Source organism: Rhipicephalus microplus, chromosome X (genome assembly GCF_043290135.1).
Source record: "Rhipicephalus microplus isolate Deutch F79 chromosome X, USDA_Rmic, whole genome shotgun sequence".
Lineage (NCBI taxonomy): Eukaryota > Metazoa > Arthropoda > Arachnida > Ixodida > Ixodidae > Rhipicephalus > Rhipicephalus microplus.
In genome coordinates this window covers 105909648-105934526 of record NC_134710.1, presented here as the reverse complement: position 1 = coordinate 105934526, position 24879 = coordinate 105909648, and the positions used below count along the sequence as shown (strand labels likewise).

The window sequence follows — 24879 nt, the reverse complement described above, 5'->3', positions numbered from 1 at the left end:
CCATATAACACACAGCAAACAAATAACTATCACTTGCGTTTTACAACGTAAACAAACGTAACAAAATTTTACCGATGACACATCACTCTCATTTTAAGAAAAGCAAACAGAACTAGCACACAAGTAAAATTATTTTCTCTGTTGTTCCAGACCAGCGGCAAGGGGTGTTAAAGACTGTGTTGTGACTTGATAGTTATTTACACTATTCCAATCCTGCACAGTTCTGGGGAAAAAAAGAATATTTTAAGCAGTTATTGTGGGTACGAAAGGAAGTTATTGTACGATCATGGCGTTGTCTGGTGGCGTAACCTGAAGAAAATGAAATAATTTTTCCAATATCTATCTTGTATTGCCCATTAATTATTTGATATAAATATTTTAATCGGCATATGCGGTTTCTTTCTGAAAGTGAAAGTAAGTTAGCTCTTACTAACAGTTGATTTACCGAGGTTCGTCCATAACTGTTATATATGAAGCGAATGGCTCTTCTTTGTACTTTTTCGACTTTATGAATGTTAGTTTGAGTAAATGGATCCCAGATCACTGCAGCATAATCAAGTATGGGGAGGACTATCGATTTGTAAGCAAGAACACGGACAGATGGAGGGGAGAGTTTCAAAGTTCTTTGTAAAAAGAACAGTTTCTGATTAGCCTTGGAAGTTACTATGTCAATGTGTTTTGTCCAGTTAAGATCATTTGTTATCCATAACCCAAGATACTTGTGGGATTGAACCTCGGAAAGAATGGCATTGTTTGTAAAGTATTGAAAATTTAATTTGTTTTTCTTATGAGAAATGGACATGTACACTGTTTTTTTCAAGATTGATGGATATTTGCCAAGCCTCGCACCAGGAAACAGCCCTCTTAAACGACTCGTTTAACAAAACTTGGTCCTTTGAGGATTCTATTTCAGAATAAATAACGCAATCGTCCGCGTAGAGCCTTATATTTACAGGTATACCGTTTACTATGTCGTTAATATATAAAATAAATAGAAGGGGACCCAGAACCGACCCTTGGGGGACGCCAGAGTAAACGGAAACCCTGTGAGAGGAATGATTGTTAAAATCCACAAACTGTTCTCTGTTTTTCAAGTAGGCCGATATCCATTTAATAAGTTGATCATTCCCGAGAATTTTTTCTAATTTGTATACTAATTTATTGTGCGAAGCTTGTCAAAAGCTTTTGGAAATTCATAAAAATCGCATCTGTTTGTTTCATTTGCATTCGTTGCAGTTTTACCACGTTACACATTGAGAATTTACAATGTGCTTTGCATTTTTTTTATTTCAACACACTCCTATGTGCTTGATCCTGTGGATGTAACATACGTTTGATGGTGAGTTCCGCTTGTTGCGACACCCGTCCAAGGTTGTTCTTTGCTGTGCACGTGTAGAAACACTCGTCATCTTTCTTGGTGTCCTTAACAATGAGGCGATGGGTGCCATCGTGAGACGTGATCGTGAACTTTTCACTCTCTTCAATGGTTTCACCATCTCGAGACCTGCAGTGGTTTGAGCGCAAGTAAGCAACTGATATAGGTATACGTAAAAACATAAACTTCACACCATGAGAAATGAGAGAAAAAAAACTTGAACGTTAGATTGTAACAGCAATTACCAGGTGACTGTGGGTGTAGGATAACCGGATACTTTCGCTTCAAATACACACTCTTCTCCCGAGTAAACGCACTGATCTTCGGGCTTCTTTTCAAATTTCGGCTTGCCTGCAAATTGAAAGGAAGAACAAGAAAGCTGGATCAACATGATGAAAGCTTCTTCTCTGTCAATACGTCACTTAAAGGGAGCTTTGTTCGCGGATATGAACTGAAGTGTTCATACAAACTGTGAATACAAACTTAGATCAACAATATGTAGCGATATAGGCATACCTACCATTGATAGCGACAGCGTCCTTACCGACGGGACTAGTCATTTATGTAATTGACTTCAAATCACCTCAGTCAGAAGTAATGTTCGTAACGAATACGTTTTGTTTAGCATGTTTCTTTGGTAGCAGTAGTCGATTATATTGTTTCTGCGTTTTCACCGCATAAATTGTAGGAATATCAAAAACAAATGAATCTCACTGCTTTATTATGTGTTCAGAGCTCACTTGCTGGCTGTTCAGTTGTTTCCAAAGAAGAACTCAAGGTGTGTTTATTGTTGTAGTTTTCGAGAAAAACGTTTACCTTGTGTATTCGCGCTGAAATTTATGCGTAAAATGCACCTGCAAGGAAACGTCACCACGTTGTCATCTCCATTATGACAGTTTGTTCAAAAACAATCTTTATGAGGGAAATTGTTATTCATGTCCTATGTAGAGGACGACTGAGGATAGACACACGTAAATTTTAGTGCCAACCGGAAATCACAGCCCTGTGAAAAGCGCACGGGCAACATGTTTGCCCTCATCGGTAAACTCATTAATGGCAAGTACAATGCCATTCCATCGCGAGCTTTGTTTACGATTGAAATCTATATTTTGTTCTTTTATTGATTATAAATCTCGACCGTCCAATCTTTTTGAGTGAACGCGTGTAAGTTGAATGAAAGTGAGTCATGTTGAGGTCTGCGTAGATGAGCCATAGCACTACTGATGATCTTACTTTGGACACTCAACTTCCCACGTGAGGATGCCGAACCGTACTTATTGGTAGCAACGCATTCGTAGTTTCCAGCCAGCTGGAGCGTTAATTCGTCGAACTCCACTTTGTAAGATTTTCCTTGAGCAATCTCCTTAATAGTGGCCTCCACGGTAATTTCTTCGTCGTCTTTTTTCCTAGAAGAAAGATAGTGAGGTAGTTTGCCGTGATCGGGATAGTAACGTGGAGGCAACGTACAGAGCCACAAGCAAATATGAAGGCAGGGGCTAGAGAGGGACCCTTTATGTGTTCTCACAATTACACAGGCTAGTTTTGTTGGATCACCAATGCACGACACTGCTTCTTAAGAAGCAATATGCTGGGAGTAGCGTACGCTTGAGATGCTTTACAAAAAATGTGTACAAAAGGAAGATTAGCCTACCAGACAACTGTTGGAGTCGGAGATCCTGCAATCTTCACCGTGAAGAAAGCGGCGTCACCGACTTCTCCTTCTATGTCTTTTAGACCTTCGAGTATTTCTGGCTTGCCTAAAAAGAAAAAAAGAAAGCATTAACTTACGCAGCGAATAGTTTCTATTAGGCTCATGAATCACAATAGTGTTATCGATGATTCGCGTATGTGACGTGAAATAGACGTTTTTCTGTATAAGCGCTGATTTCATGCACGTAGGCAAAGTGACGCTTTTATGGGTCACAAATGAGGTGGCAGCAAAAAAAGTAACTTGATTGTCCAAAAATCAGAAAGCTGAAAGAAGACGATGCATGCTTTCGCTGATTTTCCCAGAAATTATTTGCCTATGTTCAGTGTCCCCAAACACTGACTTGTCGATTAATTTTTCCTGGTTGAGTAATTCACCTTCGCCTTTGTGTGCGGCAGTGGCCACTGTCTACGTCCTGATAGTAGAAAAAAAAATGCCCACATGGTGTCATACGTGGTGGTGCTATAGTTCGTAAGCTTTACTTCTTGATATGCTGCAAATGCGTGCATTAAGCTTTGCCTGCATGTATGTTTAAGGAGCAAGATAACTAGCGAACCCCAACGGGAGGCTGTTGTCCGCTTACTGTGAATGGTCAGGCTCGCAGCACAGGATTCCTTGCCATAAGGGTTCTGTGCTTCACAGGTGTACTCTCCGGCAAGCTCCTTGTTCGGCTTCCTCACCTTGAGCGTGTACGTGTCTCCGTCAGATGTCATCTGGTAGACGTCGTTTTCCTTGATCTCACGCTTTCCGTGCAGCCTATGGAAAAACGAAATCTTTGACTCAATATTCGGTGTAATTTGATACATCATACATAGGATTTTGGTAAGTTTTGCGACGGTGCAAACACAGGGTTTTAATCTAAGCCTGTACGCGTTACGGACAATGCATGGCTTGTCCGTTTCCCCTGCACTGAAGGCTACCATTCTTCAGCCTTAGCGTGGCCTCCGTCACTTCCCAAACTATCATGAAGCACTTCCAAAGGGGAGGGCATCAGTCACCGGGTTGGCCTATACGAAGAACAGTTCGTTAGTTCAAAACGCTTTACAACCATCTTGGTTGAACAGTACACACGAGACGATGACGAAGAAAAAGAACACAGACAGGTGCTGACTCGCAGCTAAAGTTCATTTGGGAAAGAATAGCTGATATATAGGTGAAGTGCAACTTAGCAGAACAAAAAGCTATAAAAATCTCAAACAGTAACACATACGATTTTTTTTCTTGCTTGCGGCGTGTTTGGATATTTTGCTGATGGAGATTTTTATTGCTTTTTTTTGTCAAGTTGCACTTCACCTATATATCAGCTGTTCTTTCCCAAATAAATTTTAGTTGTGAGTCAGCGCCTGTCTGTGTTATTATCCTCATCTCGTGTGCGCTGTTCAACCAAGATGAATGCATACCAACTCGCTTTAAGCTGCCATTCTTACGCTTTACAACAATCAGAAAGACTAGCTTACTGGATGAACAACCAGCTCAGTTCATAGACTAAGAAAATCAGGCACGATCAGGCACGTGATGTAAGTTATCAAAAGAAAGGGATAGAGACCTATATGAAAATAGCGCACTAAGAATGAACAAAACGAGATACAAATATTTACTAAAGGAATGAAAGAATGGCTCAAATAATGCGCAGTCAACGTTAAAAAACAAAAATGAACGATTGTTCTCTCCTTTTTTTACTGGTAGCTTTACCACTCATTATAGGTACTATCGCTTCACCCTGAATCAATTACACATGACGCATGAGGAGAATTACTGTACTTTGTTACACTTATTGTCTTCTGTAGAAGATGATTTAGAGATACACTGACCACTTCACATTTGGCTTGGGTTCTCCGACTACTTCAACTGTAAACTCTGCCACGTCTTCTTCGGAAATTTCTTGATCTTGTAGCCTCTTCTTGAATTCTGGCTTCTCTGCAAATAGAATTACGTAGCGGCATTAGCTGGAAACACAAAGCGTCCATAAGCGGACAAGATTTCACTAAAGTGAAAGGCTAATTAAGAGAGAGAATCCAAAGGATAAAAAAATCAGTAGTCCCAACTATGAAAGCAAGATGTGATATTGGACTTGTATGTTACCAGTACTAAATCAGCATGTGAAAAAAAAAACAAGTGACTTAGTTTTCTTTTTTACGTACACTGATGTTTGTTGAAAGAAAAAAAATTAACCATAGACGCAGAACGGAAACGTAATGGCCTCTCGTTAGCTCACTTTCAATTGACGCTGTACGTTACACTAGCCGACTTAAAGGCGTTGAGATGAGCCTGGTTGATTAAAGCGCTAGAGTAAATGAACAAAAGAAGAAAAATGAGTGATGTCAGCAACCTTTCGTGGCAATCGCACACGAAACGGCTGTAATAGTAGCGTGCCACGTACTTTGTGTGCCGAGGCGTCCTGTGCTCGAATCTTCTCCGAGTTCATTTTTGATCTTGAATGTGTATTTTCCTGCATCTTCCGGCTTGACGGAATTGATGACCAACGTGAACGTAGCGTCGGCTTCTTCTTTCGCGTACACATTCTTGTTATCGATGGTGACTTCGAAGTCGTCCTTCAACCTAGTTGATAAATAATAATGCACATGAAAACAAGAAGCAAGCTGATCTCCGAAGAATGGAATGGTACCCAAGCGCCGGGCACTATGTCTGCACTATCTAGCTATGATCACTCGCTGCTGAAAGAAACTTTTGGCACGCGAGCATTATACTACAGTCGTATCTGTCATTGCTAGGCACGGCAAACATTATGGAAATGTTTTTTGAAGGTTCCTTTAAAATGCGCACTTTGCGACGTTGATCGCCAGCAGAGACACGCTAAGCAAGAAGAATGAGACACGTCTGTGGCTTTATTCCATGTGGGGCGCTAATACTCGTATCGAAAATCATTTTTCAAAGAATAGAGCTACGAATTGAGGCTATCAAAAGAAAGAATATTACAGATAGTTGGTCTGCCGAAGGGGCTTTCCCACAAACCGGATAGGCCAATTCACCGCTTAGCAAATATTGAAGGTGCTGCGCTGCCAGGCAACGAAGTTTTCACGCTTTGTATTTTTACACTATTTTCGGTAACAGGGCACTTGAAGTATAATATATCGATTTGCTATTGAAATGCATGATGAACTTGCATAGCTACATGATCGTTTTCTTAGGAAAGGAAGGGCAGAGTGAATATCACAGGCCGAACTTCATTTATGGCAATACATTAAGAAAGTAAGTAGAATGGAGGATACGTGGGTGCGTAATAGAAATGCACAACAAATACGTTCCTTATAACGACTGAATATATACGTACACATACACTGACTGTACGAGGCACTTCCTGTAGTTTGAGCTGGGAACACGACAAACAATATTATTGCTTATGATGCTTCCGGCTTTAAGTATACATGTTCGGCATAGAATGTCACAGTGTCACTAAGTCATCGATTCAGTATATGGAAATTCTTACACCATATTTTACAAGAGCACGCGTGAAAGAAGGCCATGCGCAGCCAGACATTACAGCTCAAATATTACTATGCTTACCATTTCACCTTGGCATCCTTTGCATTTGCAACCTTGGCGCTGAATGTGGCCGATTGGCCAACTTCGACATCGATATCGTCCAATCCTTTCACAATCTTTGGCTTCGCTACAAAAGAAGAAGTTAAATGTTATGTCTAGCATTTGCATGGCAGCAAACAGTTAAGCTAAATAACTTGTGTGAAGAAATGCAGGTTTGCTCACATTTAACAGTGAAATTTCCAGAGCACTTGTCCTTGCCCTTCACGTTCTCAGCCTCACATGCCATTTCGCCAGTCATGTCCGCTTTGGCTTCCTTGATCACCAGAGTGTACTTGCCACTTTCCTCAACGGATTCAAACTTGAAGGACTTGTCTTCGACTATGAGGGAGTCGTTGAGAGACCTAGAAGTATGATTGATATGTTTTAGTAATCACCGATACAGTCAGAGCAAGATAATGTAGGCACTTTGATGACGAGATCCCAAGGCGAGAAGCATTTAGAATATTGAACATTGCGAACCAAAGCTCGCTCTTAATGACTGCAGCTGGCGAAGACTATTGATCGTGCGCCCTGTCAAAACAAGTATATAGACGAAGGCGACAGTACAAGTGACGACTAACTTGGTGTGAGGTTTTTCGCACGTTCGATGTAAGCGCGGCAACATTTGTCCAACTCGAGCGCGTGACTGGCAGGAGCCCTAAAACAGTTTACTTCACTTTCTTCTCGATTATGGGCGCTGTATCTTAGAGGAAGCGACAACCAATTTTAGATGCGAAGCAGCTTTTGCTCAGGGCTGTGTCTGTCCTTCCCTCGCGCGTGTCCGCTCCCCCACTGCGCATACGCCAACTCTCTCCCCAAGTTCTCTTCCCCTGCCGATCGGTAGTAAACGCTGCCGATTGGTAGTAGAGGCTACCAAGAACACGCGAGGCAAGTATTATTGCGCAGCACGTGGCCTGAAATTCACAATAAATTTTCAAAGCTAAAAATTGCTCTCTTCCCTCAGCAAATGACACTATAAGCTCAGAAATCACTTATCACAGCTAGGAAAGAAAATACGGCTCTGGTCACAGTCATTAGCTGAGTTGAGCATAGCGCGCTCGTCGTTATTAAACCACCGCGCGAGGCCGCCGCTTGTCCACAAGTACGTGCATGATTGCACTGAAAGGCTTCGTATTCGAAGAAAAAAGAGAGAGAAAAGATGCTCAAGGTCACTAGGCGCTCATGATGTTTTTTTTTCCTATTCCCGTGCCATCCTTCCCTACTTAGCTTCCAGATCATCTGACGGGTCGAGAATGGAGGATGCAATTGCAGCATGCGACAAATTTTTGGAACTCAGCTCGTACTGGACTGATTCTAGATACTTTGCGGCGGTAAATTTGTGAGGAGACTCGCATGTTTACTGGCTCCATGGAGTCTTGAAAAAGTGTCGCAGGGCCCCTTTAAAGGAACATGTTACCCTCGAATCAATCCTTCATTTTATTAAGCTTGTTATGATGGTTTATATGATTTAAGTATAATAAATTTTAAAACGTTATGTATCTTACAGGTTATCACTCGGATCCTACCGAAACTACTAATCAAGGTTGTTTCGACTTCCTTTCAACAACAACAACAAAAAAGGCATTTGCATAGATCTCCTATTTCAATTCGAAAGAAAGATCGTGCAGGTTAGTTAGGTCATGACAAATATTCCCTTTTTTATATGTGATACATACTATTCGAATTTGATTCGAAATTATTTGACCAAAATCTCTATTCGCTTCGAATTCGCTTCGACCCTGAAATTCACTATTCGCACAAGCCTAACCATTTATAATTGCATCTTCGCCGCTTTATCATAACTAAGCCCCGAATTATGTTGGCACTTTATAAGATGGCAACAAAATGTAACTTCGGGAGTACAGCAATTTAGACCCTATAAAACGACAGCTACAGCGAGCATGTCACACGCACAAGAATAAACTTACTCGATCAAACGTGGCATGCTTTACTATCAACCAAGCACAAAAACACTGTTTTGATTACTGTTCCTGTGTTCACGTTGAAGTTAGGGATTGTGCCCATTCTACACAAACAAATAAAAGAAATTGAAGCTTGGTTGCTCAGCAGTGCAATACGTGGTGCACCATGAGCTTTAATGAACTTGTAATTGCTGCGATGATATGATCAATTATGCATACACAGCATCATGGGTGTAAAACTATCATAGCCGATGATGGCGATAAACCAAACACCCCGTGCCTGAATAACACTCATTGGGTCACGTCCACCTTGCGGGATATAGGCCTTTGCATCTGAAATCTATCAAAAAAAGACAACTTCACTCAGACATTTCGTATGTATCTCGCTTTTAGGCATTAACGGAGCAAGTTATTGGTGTGTCGGTACTGGCATTAGGGTGTAGGTAAGAAAGAAAACCTCAGTTAACTCATCAGCGGTAATCCGCTGCGAAGTTTGTCATAGCTTCAAATTGACCAATCAATCAATAGATCAACGAATCAATCAATCAATGCGATAGGCATTATGAAACTGGCCTCTCTGGACTGCTCGCCTTCGCTCATAGATGTGCATCATTATAAGTAGACAACCCCATTTTTTACGGTGCAAGCGAGTCGACATGATAATACATCAACAGTTATGATGTTACGCACGGAAACCAGCAGATTTCTCACCATTTCACCTTTGGCGTGGGCGCACCTTCTACTTCAACTGTAATTTTGATGTTCGTGTCTCTTTCACAGCATTCCACGTCAGACAATGGCTTCTTAAATTTCGGCTTGCCTGAAAGCATTGAGAAATAATAACTGATCACCGGTGCAACAAAAACAAACAAACAAACAAACAAACAAACAAACAAATAAACAAACAAAGCGTGCATTGTAGGGCTTCTCACATGTGATCGTCAGAGCTGCACTGTCAGTTTCAACGCCATACTCATTCGCGATTTCGACAGTGTACTGCGCTGCATCCTCTTTGTGCACGTCATCGATGATGAGGCAGTGGACGTTTTCCGTTTCTTCTATTGCCTGGTACCTGTGACCGTCTAGTTTCATGGGCTTACCATCTTTTTTCCTGCCGAAAGAAATTGATAGCTTTGCAGCGATAAGAACGCTCAGGGAGAGCGAGTGCAAACGTCGCGAAACACAAAATGCACGTGTGCATGGGGTGATCGCCTAAACTAAGGTGGTTTCAACAAAGCTTCGTATATTTTTAGCTGCAAGTGGGCTCATTTATTATCGAACAGTCGGGCTTAATGCTAGTCACGAAGAATTCTCGGAACTCTTTTTTTTTCTCATAAAAGCGTTTCTAACTAACGGCAATATTATACAAAGTCCGTGCCTGCTGACCGGTACTTGTTCTTGGGAGTCATTATGGCGTTCTCACATATCGTTATAGCGTTCCTTCCGATTACGGAAGTCACTTTACATTCACATACTCTAAACTCCGGGGCAGTACATAGATAAGGGGGGCTTCTTGATATGAAAAAAAAGTGCCCAGCCAATGCTTGAGCTATTACTTTTAATCATTGCGCTTTTTGATGCATGGAGACTTATCTTTATAACGCGTGCTTCACTTGAAAGCCTTAAAAATGCGCTGTAATGTCAAACTATTTAAAAGAATTAGAGAAGGTGACAGTGAAATGAGTGAGATTACAGTGAGATGGCACTTAATAAACAATATGCTGCAAGAGCGACTCTGAAGAAACAGTTGTGGAAAATCCTCGCTCATTCACTGGCGTGAAATGATGCTGTTTCTTCATGTGCGACTGAATGCCGGGGTGTGTTATGTATTTCTCACGTCTTCACGTCAACGGAATATTGTTGCTCTTGCTCCGAATACGAGCACCTTTTCTTGTAGATCTGGATATACGATCATTATCACGCGAATTAAAGTGGCCGAAACCTATGTAACCACTAACGCAAGGTTTGCGTTGTCTGGACCAAACCTGTTATAATAAAAGCAGCTCTGCAAAGTAATGCTGTGTAAGTGGATACTCACCAGCACACGTTCGGCTTGGGGTTCCCGGATACTTTCACACGGAAGGTCACATTTTCAGTTTCAGATGCCTCATAGTCTTTCAGTTTCTGAAGAAATTTTGGTGGTGCTGGAAAAGACGTAAGAGAGGTTTTTGCCACCAAATTAGTTCAACACCAATATTAATAAAACATTGTCACGGGCAGCATTACAGCTGTATGATAGTGCAGAAGAGAAGATCAAAGACGTACGGCGTATTGTGATTACACCTGACGACTTAACTGACACGTTATATTTGCGTCGAGTTTACAGAACGATGATTTCTGCCTGTAGCGCGAACGAGACATACCATTCACAGAAACAGCTGAGAATCCAGTTTGCGTTCCCATAGTGTTGCTAATGACGCACGAGTAATTGCCCGAATCCTCCACCTTGGCGTGTTCAATGATAAGTGCATGCTTATCTTCTGCTGGCTGCGTAATCTTCACGCGGTCGTCCTCTACTACAGCTTGGCCGTCCTTGTACCTGCATTGAAGAGAACACTCGGAAGTCTACGATTCGTTTAAAGCTGCTATGCGGCACGAGTGAATCAATATTTTCACGTCTTCTCACCATTTGACGTCGGGTGCTGGAGTTCCTTGAACTTGGACGTCAAGCTTCAGCACATCGTCGGTCATGACAGAAACGTCTTTCAGTTCCTTTTTAAAAGTCGGAGTCGCTGAAAAAAATCCCGTAGAACAGAGAACACCGAAAATGTAATAGCATCATTGCCACCAAACTTCAGGAACACTGGTGACATTCATCTCTGATACACGTCAGTAGAGTATCAATACATTTTCTTGTATTAAGAACAAAAAAGCGAATAGCTGTTTCAGCTACGTTGGCCTTCACATATGATTTCTTGTTTTAACTTCTCATACTCACATAGTCTCCTTGCTGGCGTTTAGCCAGACCCGAAGTGTTGACACAAATATCATGCCGTTTGTTTAACTCCACCCAATCTTCATTATTTAACGGTAGAACGAACGGTGAAAAATAAAACAAAACGCAGCAGTAAAGAAAAATGAGGTAATGTTCACTGTTATGATGTCGCAGCCAACAAATGGCTTTCAGCTCAAATGACAAGTGTACAGCAGCTACATGTAGTGAAAAGATTTCACTACATGTAGAATTCTTTATCAGAATTCTACATGTAGTGAAATCTTTTCCTCCTTTTTTCTTTTTTCTTTTCGGAACTGAGCTGTCAGGTGCGGATAGGGAGGTACGCAGTAAATACAGCAATACTACGTAGTCTTCAAACTTGTGCAGAAATACAGTCTTTATCGGATCATCAGTGACAACAATTCCCTTAGCTATGTATAGATGCGAACTTGAATTTCTTGGAGGCAAACGTCCGGCTTTGTGAAGTTCAGATAACGCTTCAGTCAGACTCGTGATAGTGTAAGCTTTCGGCGGCTCTGGCAGAGATCGAAACAGTGCATAATTATAAGCATGCGTGTTGAACTTCTGCGCTTCTCATATAACATGTAAGGTATCGGAAATTACAATCTTTGAAGCTGCAACAAATTCATTTTTTCAAGGTCAGTGTAACTGGACGTGTAATGTACGAGTAAAAATGTTTAATATGTTTCTAATTGTCAGTGTCTTTCACTCGTTCCAGTTTGCTATTGTGTGCATATGCTCACTTAAAAATAGTGTAATTGATTTGAATTTTTAAGCAGCTGCTGTCTACTCACAATTAACAGTCAGTCTGCAATGAGTGTTGGCAGTCCCGGATTCATTCTCAGCCACAACGCTGTATGTACCAGCGTCAGATTTCTTAGTGTTCTTAATGACCAAAGTCATCGATTCTTCATCCTCGAACAAAAATCGGTACCGACCACCTGCTTCAATCACTTTTCCTTCGTGCTTCCTGCGAGTAATATGTGTTTGATATCAACAACTTGGATTAAGAAACAAAGTAGTGTTTGTTTTATTTTTGATTCTGTGGTCCCCGAGTACAAGACATCTTACCACGTTACTTTTGGCCTCGGATATCCTTTCACTTTGAGCTCGAGCATTGCAGAGGCACCTTCATTTACTTCGACATCTGTTAGACTAGCAGTTATTGTCGGAGCCTCTGGAGCCTTTTTAATTACAGCACCTGTATGTGGAAAGTAAAAGCAAAAAATTAGGCGCACTGAGTAAATAGCACAATTAAGGGCAGGCCTGAACGTGCCGAAGAATTCTAATCACAGAGCTTGTTTTTAGGGGGTGACAGAGGCCTCCTGTGATAGAACCCAGCTGCTGAATATTATGCGTTTGTGTCGCCGACTGGGCATTTAAAGTTGGCGACAGGGAACGTTCAAATTAGAAATGAACCAGTACCAATTAACATCAGGTTTTCACTACGTTTAGTTTAGGAATGACAGACTTAACGATAGTTGACAGCTACTCGGCGTGGAATTGTTGTCGGCGTTGTTACTGTTTCATCCATGACTTCTTTATCTGAGGCTATTACTTGCAGACTCTATCGTGCTATGCAGACATATTCGCTTGCATTCTGAACTTTGTTTTGAGAACTTTAAAATAAATAAAACATGAATCGCGCTTAGCACCGTTCAGTTTTCATCGATGCAGGTTTATTTATAGTGTATTGGTGTAAGAATTTCATGCTTCAGTTAATTTGTCTTGCCAACGACGACAGCAATGACTGGGAAGTGTGTTTTGTAGCTATACTATTGTGGTTACTACAGGTACGAACGAACATTGCTTGACATATACACTACAATACTAGAGCAAAGCCAGTCCCAAGCCACGCATCCGAACGTAGTCGCACTCCCACGGAATCAACGGGAGAGCAGAGATTACGTTCGTAAGCTGGCTATCGTTGTTTCATTACATGTACAGCAGGCGTACTATCGGGGCCGGTGAATATAAGTTAGGTGTATAGTGTGTACGCTGTAAAGTACTAATATTGTTTTAATAAAATTTGCAAAAATATAACGTTCATAATAGGTGCGGGACTAGCTAAAATAGTTTGTATTAGCGTAGTCCAAAAGTAATTTGAAAACATGGAATCGGAAAGAACTGTCTTATGAAGTTACGAGGATGACAGCTTATATGAATAAAATACAAAGTATAGCCAGGTTCTTGCGCTGATTACTTATCGGCCAGCCTGAAAACGCAAGACTTGTGTTTGAAATAGGCTGTAGAGAACAGAACGTATTTGTAAGTTCACTTTTTATGAATGAGTTACATGTTATTTTCTGAGAAAAACAAAAAAACGAAGTACTTTTATAAAGAAAAAATACAGAGCAGAGACAGATAATAATCTTCGAATGTGTTGAAAAATATGGCTTGAAAAAAACTGAGTTCTTTTGGCTATGGCAAAATTGTGCTTGTTGAGGAAATGATGCGGCCCCGATAGAACATCTGCGGCGTTCTACGTACGATACAGCGAACGACATTTATTTCAAGCATACTTCCTTTACGCCATCAACATGCAGTTGCGGAACTAACGAATAACACATAGACATACGAGCAACAACTAGCAATAATGCACTACTTTGACTTGTGTGACGTAATTTTTCATTCTTATTTCCATGCCAACTTAATGTTGTAAATAGGGTGCTTATTTTAAATGTGTTTCACAGAAGCATCTGGCTCTGATGGCAAATCGTACTGATGAATGAGTAGCTTAAGGCAGAGCTTGTACTCAGGAACAAGAAATTCATCTTAAATATTTCACAGTACTGTGCTGTACAAAATACATGCGAATAAATTTCAGCTGTGTCCACATGAAGTGCCTAGAAGCACGGCATAAAATGGGCTAGAGACAACTTCGTTTAAAATAATCACCCTTTATAGGTTGTTAATTCATACACATTCAACAATCATGCACAGACACGATAAGCGTGCAAAAATGCAAAAACGAACAAGTTATGGTGAGATGACAATAGTAAATGTTGCACAGGTCGAACAACCAGATTATTTACACCTAAGGTATTTAGAGGTAAGGACTAGTTGGTTGCTCAGTGCAAGTGTCGAGACATACAGAATGCAGCGAATCTGTACAGGCTGGAAATATGGTGTACTTTGTTTCACATTGGCTTAGTGGCGTGATCTACTTCGCGTTGTAATCGCTTGCCCAGAAATAATAAGAGCGCCGAATTATAAACGACTTTTAAGCGTCACGAATGACTCGGGAAGGTAACGGGACATAATATTTAATCACAGCAGGGCAACACGCATAGTGCTTGGAAGCCCTATGGGTTAAAAGGTCGGGAATGAAAACTGTCAAACCTTGAACAGTTAGTTCGGCACTACAGGAAATTTTCCCACTCGATGTGCTGGCAACGCACGTGTAGAGACCAGCATCATCTGGCGTGACATGTTGAAAGACCAAGGATAGCGTGTCCTCGATATCATCGAATGTGACTTGAAACCGTTCACTGGCTTCAAATTCTTGACCATCCTTGAACCTAGAATGATAATTAAAACCGAATCTGGTAATTCAGCCTCGTCATTGGTAATGTAATGTGAATAATATGCTTGACGATAATTTGTCTATATGTATGTTTTTTTTGCAATGTTAGGTATGCTATAATGATTTTGCATGTACACTTTTTGAAAAATTTTCGCGGACACTGATCAATGTGTACAGAAGAAATCATTCAACTTTTATTATAACTCCTTAGTTTACCCTAGAAATTGCTTTAAAAGTTTTCATGGACATTACGACACATGATATACAACTGCAATTTTAGTTTCAAAGAATCCACCTTACCATCTAAACAGGGGTGACTTCGGTGGAGGTGTTAAGGGACCTGACCCTTCAGCAGTGCTATCGTCTGCAGTTAGCCCTTGGAATAATATCTTGTCCTCTGTGGAGGTCAAAATTATGCACAACGTTTTGAACAATGCAAGTCTGATGGCAAATTCGCAATCATAGGATATAAAGAACATTCACACCAGTCCTGTTGTATTGCATGGTGTGGCAGCAGTCATTGTGAATTTATGTATTAATAATGCTGCGTAAGCCGTTTTGTTTTTTACATTTTAAGCGGGACACACTCGTTAGTAAGTGAATTAAAATTATTACTACTTCTACGCTGTATCAAAAAACCCTTTTTTGTTTTACTTTATGAGATAGTTTCTGATAGGCGCACATTTGAAAGAAGCCCGTTGTTTTCACTAGTGCTGCAAGTCTAGGCAAATCTACTTATACTTTTATTCATTTCGAAGCACATAATGGGGTGAAAAATGTAGTTAAGCGTGTGTATGATTTGACGGAACGCGACGTAGTTCGCGTGCGTTGATATACTAGAAAAATGTTTAACTTGAGTCTCCATTTTTCTAGTATAGGCATGTGCGTAAATTGCGAAAATCAATTATTTAGTAAGCAAGAACATCACCTGAAAGTTCAAGTATAGAAAGCATGGTTAATACTGCTCTTGCATCTTTGTACAAGCAATGTTGCATACGATATTTTTTGCATGATTAGTGTTTAGTGTCCCGTATTGCGTTCGATAGGTGAAGTAACAGAAAAAGCCACTGCACAAGCTCCTAAATCTGTTGTATATGGTTTTTTTTTGTAAATAATTCTGGTAAAATGGATACATCAGACCTGCTTTTTTGTATAATTCAGTCAGACGTAATATTTGGCTAATGTTCAATCAGAAGGCGCTGAAAGAAATTGGGTCTTGCCTTTGTGGCTTTCTCTGTTTTTATTACGAACTGCATGCAAGCTGTGGTCTTGCTTGAAACCACTGTGGCAAAACACTCATGTTTTCAATAAAGAGATATGAATAGATGATAAAAAAGCAGTTTCATGCCGGCAAATCATTAAGTTTTCTTGCAATGATTACAAGCGTGAAAGTGTCGACAGTCGTTATTACAGAAAACAAAACAAACGTAAAGGCTTTGTAGACTCGGTACACTAAAAGTATATATGACAGTATAAAAGACGAAAGCGTAGATTAACAGAATGGACAACCGGGCCGGTTGGTCTGGTACGCAGGTTTACGGGGATAGTGGCGTTTGATCTCTTTTGGTGCCTGGTAATATCAGTGAACGTAGTAGCGGCAACAACGGCCACAGCTCGTTTGACGGAGCATCAGGTTCGTCGCACTGTGGCACTAATTTAGGTAGCCACCCCTACGCTGATGGCCTTTCTTTTCATTCAATCGCGTTTAGTCTGTGTTGATAACGCTTTGATTTATACGGGGCAAAATACGAGACGAAGGATGAAGAAACACATGTGAACAGCGCCGACTCTCAACTGAAGGCTTATTGCGTGCGATATGGGCGTGAACATGTACCCGAATGCGCAAAGGCAATTGATTGTGAGCAAAAGAAAAGAACACAAGAGGTACTACAATCTCTCTGTAGCCTGTGCGTTATATTTCAAAATTTATTTTCTCTGTCATGTAAGATGTTAGGAGGCTGGATGAGGTACTTCGCTCAATTTTCGTTAATATAGTTCGTCTCTAAGTATTTTGTTTTTGTCGCTGTGTCTGTGTAGCATTTCAGTATTATTTAAACACTGGCTTGCATTGATACTGTGTGCAATGAGCAACCGAATTCGACAACCGATCGTTCTTTTCACGCTTCTCTTGGTGCTCACTTAGTGAAAAGTTTGTGCATTTTCCAGTCTGCCCAATGTAACTGTTGCCGCGTGACGGACGAATCCTGTGCTCTACTTCGGTTTCACTCGGGATTAACGCTCCTCTGTGTTTTCACAACACATTCACCTTTCGTTTTGGTCTTGCCTGAAATGGAGGGATGGATCAAATAATACGGCAAGCGCGAAGACTATGAGAAAGATAATGGAAACCGCAGCGCGTCACTGCCCTACGTTCACAAGCTGAAAATAATTTCTACGGCTTTCAAGAAGCTGGGCAGCACATGCGCACGCGTGGAGCGTAGGGCAGGAAGCACGACCAAAAAGAAAGGTGAATGTGTTTTGAAAGACAAGGACGTGTTCATCCTGTGTGCAACCGAAATAGGGCGCGGAATTCCTCCCATCATGCGGCAACAGTTGCATTGTGCAGACGAGAATATGCACAAGTGTTTGACAAAAGTGGGCACCAAAAGTAGTGTAAAAAAAGATCGGTTGTCGAATTTGATTTCTCATTGAACATCAGTGCAACTGCTGTTAATCAATACTGAAGTGCTAGACAGCTACGGCGGCACGAAACATTCAGAGACATTCCATATTAACAAAAATGGAGCGAAGTGCCCCATCAAGCCCTCTAACACCCTAAATGATAAAGAAATTGTATTTTGGAATGTCACGTGTGGGTGGGATGAGATTGTAGGACCTCTCGTGTTTTATTCTGCTCCCTATCAATTTCTTCTTCACGACCATATAACATGCAATAAACCTCCAGTTGAGAGTCAGCGCTTTCCCTATGTGTTTCTTCGTCTCGTACTTCGCGCTGTACTATTCAAATCGTTATGAACACAGACTAAATACGATTGAATAAAAAGAAAAAAAAATACGTCATCGTAAGGGTGACTACTTAAACTATAGCGCCACCGCGTAATGGCACTGATGCTCCGTCAACTCATCTGTGGCCGGTGTTGCTCCTACTTCTTGCGCTGATATTTGATTGATTGATATGTGGGGTTTAACGTCCCAAAACCACTATATTATTATGAGACACGCCGTAGTGGAGGGCTCCGGAAATTTAGGCCACCTGGGGTTCTTTAACGTGCACCTAAATCTGAGCAGACGGGCTTACAACATTTCCGCCTCCATCGGCAATGCAGCCGCTGCAGCCGGGATTCGATCTCACGACCTGCGGGTCAGCATCCGAGTACCTTAGCCACCACACCACCGCGGCGGGGCTTTTTTTTTTTTGTGCTAATATTACCAGGCACCAAATGTAATGAAGCGTGCGTTAACTCTGTAAGCTTGCGTGCCATAGAGATGTGATACAAATATACGCGTTACAGTAAGCAGACAAAGAGAGAGGGAGAGAGAGGGAGAGAGAGGGAGAGAGGGAGGGAGGGAGAGAAAGAGAATAAATTTAGAGAAAGGCAGGGAGGTCAACCAGAATTGTAGCATCCGGTTTGCTACCCTGTATTTTGCATTAAGCAGACAAACAAATATGCATTATAGCACACACAAGAGAAACAACCACCTAGCCCACTTGATGAAACAATGAATGCCAGTTGAAGGAGTTCATTCCGCTATCCCCAGCGACCATATTGTCTTCTCTCTTTTGCTTTTTACTTTAGTCATTTCATGTGCTCTATAATTTTGTGATTACCATAATTAATCTTAGAAAGCACTTCCAGATAACTTACTGTAACTATCTGCTGCAGCTATATGTTATTGTCTTTATTAAATCCAGCTGCTTAACAACTTGAAAAAACGTTTTTACATAAAGAAGAAATGGAATCTTTCACAAAACTTCCGCCACGTTGCGAGAAATTAGTGTTTGTGCAACACAGTAAGGCGCACAAACACAGAACAAACAAGAGGCAGAAGTTCAACGCGTTTGGTGGGACTTGTGAAGAGTGGCCCTTTTTAATTCCCATAAGTACTCGATGATCGTGACATCGGCCATTCATAGCGTTGTAGGTTTACTTAGAACGTAATTCAGAACAATAATAACAAACTATTACGGTGATTTTTGCGAGTTTCATTTTTATTATGATAATATGTGGTCTACGATGATCAGTAATTTACAATTGATATGGTATAACTGGATGTAATGGACTTAATTTTGCTGTAAAAGAGCCTAGAAACATGCGCAGTATATATATATATATATATATATATATATATATATATATATATATATATATATATATATATATATATATATATATATATATATGCACGGGGAAATAGCACGTATGCATCCTTGAGGCCTTCGAGCCGTCAAAGCCGTTAAGGCAAGTGCTTTTTAGTGCGACCACCCCTGAAGCATCTTCCGCTCAACTAAAAATACAACATGACAGCTGTGTTAGTGCGTCTCTCATGAACGCGAATAATAACTGAAATAATAAAAGGCGTTCCTTGCCGATTAACATTAATGGGTTGAGGGGAATACGCTCAAGGCGTGCTTAGGGGGAACGGGCGCTGCCTGTCATTGAGAATGGCTAGCAGGCTGCGTCCGTAAGTCTGCTGCGGACGCGCAACAAAATCTGTCTAATGTGTGAGACACACTAAGCGGCTTCTCAGACTTGGGCGGATCACCTAAGCACCTAAACTCATCTTGCGTATGTTCGCCAGTGAGATAATCGGAATGGCTTCACTTCTGGGGCGACATCCAGAGCCAACTGATTGCATTAAAATCCAGATTTATCGCAGTTTCTGTGGCCGCCTTTGCCTGTTGTGTTTTGCTTTGCTTTGTCCTGATTTCATCTGCCAAAACCGTTTTACGTGTTATGGACTGACGCAATCCGACCGATAACACATGTAACACAGCCGATTGACAACAATGATGCACTGACATGTTTCACCTGTGCACAAAATTTCTACAGCTATAGCGACTCTGCTCACCACCGACAGTCTTGTACTTTGAGCGTTACTTGCTTCCCTGAGCACAGGTGAGCTTAATAAAAAGTCCAGTCATCTCTTTATGCCTTGGCTGTTGAAGCCATTGCCTTTGCACCAACGTGGTGCTAGTGTTTAGACGACGAAAAATTGGAGAACAGGTGATGTCGTGGGAGGAAGAACGTTGAATCCAGCTACATTCCTTGTTCTACAATTTTCCGTCCCTTTGAGCATCCATCTCCATATGAGGTTATGCCTTGTTTTACGTAATTTCGGCGCGAACTTTACCTAGAGATATGGCGAATTCGCAATTACACCTTCACGTCTGCGGCAAACATCCAGTGCGTATATTTGGCTGGTGTAAATTGTCTTTGTGTGTATCATGAAATGCTAGACTCAAACGCTTTAGACTTCCCTTTTTCGTTGTCATTTAGCAATGCCATGCAGTTCATGTGGCACCGATAGACGCTACACTTTTCTAAAAATGATTGAACGCTACATTTTAAACGCGTACTTTCAGGGCCCGTACCGTCTACAGTTGACTGTTCACTCAGTTTACTCTGGTGGTGCTGCATTGGTTAAGTGTTTTAATATCTCTTGAAACAGAAGGGCATCAGCGGAGGCTATTTAGCTTTATGGTAAATGTTTATAGCATCAGAAAGTACCCCTCACCATTTTGTATAACATTTTTAATATTAGAGATGAGGTCGGGTTGCATTGAAGTGGTCCTGCGCGAGACGTTTGAATACACGCAGCTCTCTTATATATCATGAGCTGACAAATGCCTAGCTAACGTTTCTACAGTGTGCTTTCAAGGCCTGACTTGTCGTATGAGATCAGATATAATTTCTGCAGCAGATATTTTGTTATAGAAATAAGTTCTGCGCGACAGACGTGCAGTTATATATCTGAATGTCATTATTGCCGTCACGATTTTCGTGCAATTAACTAATTTAATGTTACAATAAAACGTATATTTAGAGAATACCACCTGGCGGAGACAATGGCTGACAGAATGGCAGGCTGAAGCCCGTCTTCACACTTCGTAGTTATCCCTCTCAGACCGGGACCTTCTACTGCCTTATGCCAGAAACCTACTACTGCGCGGTGACAAGCCCCGCGGCGTAAAAGCGCTGATCTGGCGTTTGTCACGGAAGTGTAAAGTTGGATGGCACATACGGCTTCAGTTTTGCAACGTGCACCATAACATCAAATAATATGTCATTACTAAAACACCCCAGGAGAGTATAGCTTTGTTGAAATCCACGTACAACTTCTTGAAGTGTGGCTTTAAATTCTGTTCTATCGCCTATCAGCAGCCGTGATCGCCGAAATCCGCAATACACTGTATTAACGAAAGTCATCTCCAAATTTCTGGAAGCAAAGTTCATTCAAGCTGTATCCCCTTTTTTATGATGACGGTAATTTGCGCAGACCTGGAAAAGAGCACTGGAGATTAGACAGACATACCTTCATCATGGATTACTGCCAGCACGCACAAACCAGTCCCTTAACGCATGGGCGAGATCTTATTTAAAATGTTCCACTCGTGGCATGCTTATTGCAGGTAACGCATGACGCTCTCTACACCAGTTTCACACTAATCATCAATTATTTAATTTTCTCTCGCCGTTGGCCGCCCTGTGCTTTATTTATATGAGTTGCATAGTTGTAAATAACGATTGACGCACTTAGAGTTTTGCAGATGACTACGTTATTCTAGGTCATAGTTTTCTGGTTTATGTAAATCGTAACGATGAGAGCATTCGACAATATGCTTGAGGAGCTAACGTTATAGCGTTGCTTGCATATATTTACTATAAATACTTTCTTATAAACACTTGCTCATACTGAAAAAGTCGCTACATCAAAAATGAACATAAAAATACAACGGAGGAAAGCTACCATAATAGTATAGCTTTGAAGATAAGGTGGGGGAGAGTGGCGGAGAGGGGGGGGGGCGCTATATTGTAGTTTTAGCGAATCTTCAAAGGCGAGGTGATTGTTATAGAACGCACCTTAACCAGCTTACATTTCTTTGCTACCCTGATACGTGTAATAGTTTGCAATGTGCAGACGCGAGAAAAAAAAAACTGCTAAATACGATCGTACTTGCACAACCATATATATACCCTAACAATGGTCATTTATCCAAACGTAAATAAATAACTAACTAAATAAATAAATAAATCTTGTACTAAAATAGCCTGGTTCACGCAAAAGTGATACCTTTCTTTTTTATTGTACTACTTATGAAACGGACAGACAACCAAGCTGAAGAAAGCATATGGTATTGTATTTGCTCTTTCATTTACGACGAAAAGTTACTCTTTTTCTGTCGGGGGAATAATTTTCGGTGCACTTTAATTCCCTCCAGTTTAGGTCGAAATCATTACGCCAGAATTATAAAAGAAACCAAGAAATATCTCCTGCGCTCTCTTTGGCTTGCTGGTCTGTTGGTTTCATTAGTTGCGCTTGACAACGAAATGAGCTCCTCAAACCATTTTTTTTCTGTCGTATTTTAGTACTACTAACTTTTTAATGTTTAGATAACACATCGCACTGCACATGTATACGAATTTCATTGCTGCATTTCGAACAGCTCGCGCACTGAAAGGACAATGGACCAGACGACGGTGCGGCGTTCCCAGGCAGAATGCAGAGATTGGACAAACTTGAGAGAACTGCAATTCCATTGGAGTCCGCAAAATTTTCGCTACGTGCTGGTTGGTGACCTGCAAGAAAATAAGCCGACTTACTTGTGACCGTGATCCTTCCTGATGACTCATCTTTGCCTTCGGAGTTCACCGCCACGCAGGTGTACTTTCCCATGTCGTCAAAGCAAATGTGGTCGATGACGAGCTCGAAAACTTCCTTGCTTTCAAATATGACTCGAACGCGGTCGTCTTCTTTTAGCTTCTTCCCATCCTTGTAGCTGATAAATGGCAGAACACACGCACATTTTACCCGGTAAATGTGCAAAATGTGTCTTATTCAAACGACCAAAAAAAAAAACCGTTAGTGGACTCTTGGTCCTTCAGCAGCAAACAAGCCGCAGAAAGTTCATTGTGACACAAAGTAGCTTACACTGTAACTTCTGGTTCTGGGCAGCCTCGAACGACGAGCTGGAAGCGAACCGATGTGCCTTCTAAGAGCTCCGTGTCCTTCATCCGGACCTTAAATACTGGCGCGTGTGGAAGTATGGTCCCGCCCGGACTAGTGGGCCTCGAGTCTGGTTTGGAAACGCTAAGCGCTGGAACAGAGCGTGGAAGTAACAGTTTGTAATTTCTAGTTTTGTGATTTTATTCGGGGATTCCGGCATGCGAGGCATGTAGTTGTAGTGTTGGTGGCATGCTTTGAAATATTTTTCATAACTTGTTCAAGTGACAAAACAACGCACGATTACCTCGGCCATCAGCTTGTATGCTTATGTAAGCTCGTATATTCATTAGTTGTATGCAATGACAGCATTCAAACGTAATATTTTGTTAGGGTCATAACACAAATTCTTGGATGTGCGTGTATTGATAGCACTGAAATAGAATATCAGAAAGACCGAGAACTCCGTAAATAATTAAGTATAATAGAAAAAAAAGCATCTGTCACCTGGTTTAACGTAGAGTGGCGCGCTGCACGAAGTTGTTCCTTCAGAGTTCGACGCAATGACGGTGTACATTCCAGAGTCTTCGGTTGAGGCGTCATTGATGTGAAGCTTATACTTCCCCTCTTCTTCAGTTGTTTGAACGCGCGCCGACCTTTTCAGAGGAATGTTATCTTTCAGCCAATGTATCGTAGGTTTTTCAGGAGAAGACACCTCACATTCCAAAAAGGTGTTGTCATTCACTGTAAAAGAGTAACGCAGTTGAAGTCTAGTTAAACGCCCAAGATTAGGTATGGAATACATTTATTAATTTGTATTGTTACCATGAGCTACTTAAGCCTACAGAGAGAGAAATAAATTGTGAAGGATAGCTTTTAAACACGAGATTGTACTCAAGATGGCTTTTTTGCATAATACTTGTGCTGTTTGCTTAGTGCCTGAATGAGATGTCCACCGGTTCTGTAGTCAATGCCTTAGCCAGTAAAATACCAGAAAATTACATAATACTAGCCAAGGTGATGTTGTGATGCATTCCAAATGCGTTTGTCACACGACGGAAAGCATGAGATTTTGCTAGCTATACGCCATTTTATGGTCATATTAAATTGATTTGGAAAAAAGTCCGGATGGATATCTTTCACAAGTAAATATTTCAGACCTCTTGTTGTGTGCATTGCGTATGACGATGATATCGTCATATGCATGAGAGGTACCGCTGAAATACTTGTAAGCGCATTTTCACGTGCTTCCCAGCTATAATAATTTAAGTAAGGCAAAGAAGCAATTATCTGAGTGTTTTGCACATCTTTTATTCAACATTTTTGCTTGTCTATACCTAATCAGACTATTCCGAGTTGCAAATACACATGCGTTCAGATAAATTATGAGCAATGAAAGAGCCAAGCTAAATTGACTTTCATTTTCCCTAGTTACAATCTTATTTGTATGAACACCATAGTCAAGCACTTCGAATAATTTTGGTATGAATGGGAAATTTTTAAGTGTGTTCATGAAGCAAAGTATGTGTCTATCGAAATGTGGCCACCGGGGCTGAAATGAAACCCGGTACTTTGACCTCGGAAGGGTGACGCCCTTGCCGCGGGGCTACTGTGGTGGCTGAAAAATGCCTGTACTGCAGTTATGTCTACAGAACATTGTGACGTACAGTAAAAGCTTTTGTATCATGTCTCATGATGTACTAATCAGAGTTCATGAAAAAGTGA

The 24879-nt window shown here is 41.1% G+C and overlaps 1 protein-coding gene across 6 annotated transcripts in view; it reads right to left on the bottom strand.

The window, feature by feature from the left end:
- Positions 1 to 24879, bottom strand: part of Obsc (Obscurin) — a 188904-nt gene that overhangs the window by 58626 nt on the left and 105399 nt on the right. For 4 of the 6 annotated variants that reach the window (XM_075877358.1, XM_075877360.1, XM_075877359.1 and 1 more), the window contains 21 exons: positions 23662 to 23898; positions 23143 to 23308; positions 22815 to 22990; positions 15331 to 15427; positions 14847 to 15025; positions 12576 to 12705; positions 12299 to 12474; positions 11175 to 11280; positions 10912 to 11087; positions 10587 to 10692; positions 9481 to 9659; positions 9260 to 9368; positions 6810 to 6988; positions 6609 to 6714; positions 5464 to 5642; positions 4895 to 5000; positions 3667 to 3839; positions 3027 to 3132; positions 2609 to 2781; positions 1621 to 1726; positions 1332 to 1504 (listed from right to left, as the gene is read on the bottom strand). In XM_075877358.1, coding sequence (XP_075733473.1) covers positions 1332 to 1504; positions 1621 to 1726; positions 2609 to 2781; positions 3027 to 3132; positions 3667 to 3839; positions 4895 to 5000; positions 5464 to 5642; positions 6609 to 6714; positions 6810 to 6988; positions 9260 to 9368; positions 9481 to 9659; positions 10587 to 10692; positions 10912 to 11087; positions 11175 to 11280; positions 12299 to 12474; positions 12576 to 12705; positions 14847 to 15025; positions 15331 to 15427; positions 22815 to 22990; positions 23143 to 23308; positions 23662 to 23898 — 3138 coding nt within the window. The remainder of the gene's footprint in view (positions 1 to 1331; positions 1505 to 1620; positions 1727 to 2608; positions 2782 to 3026; positions 3133 to 3666; positions 3840 to 4894; positions 5001 to 5463; positions 5643 to 6608; positions 6715 to 6809; positions 6989 to 9259; positions 9369 to 9480; positions 9660 to 10586; positions 10693 to 10911; positions 11088 to 11174; positions 11281 to 12298; positions 12475 to 12575; positions 12706 to 14846; positions 15026 to 15330; positions 15428 to 22814; positions 22991 to 23142; positions 23309 to 23661; positions 23899 to 24879) is intronic. The other 2 variants (XM_075877361.1, XM_075877362.1) reach the window with 2 other exon arrangements.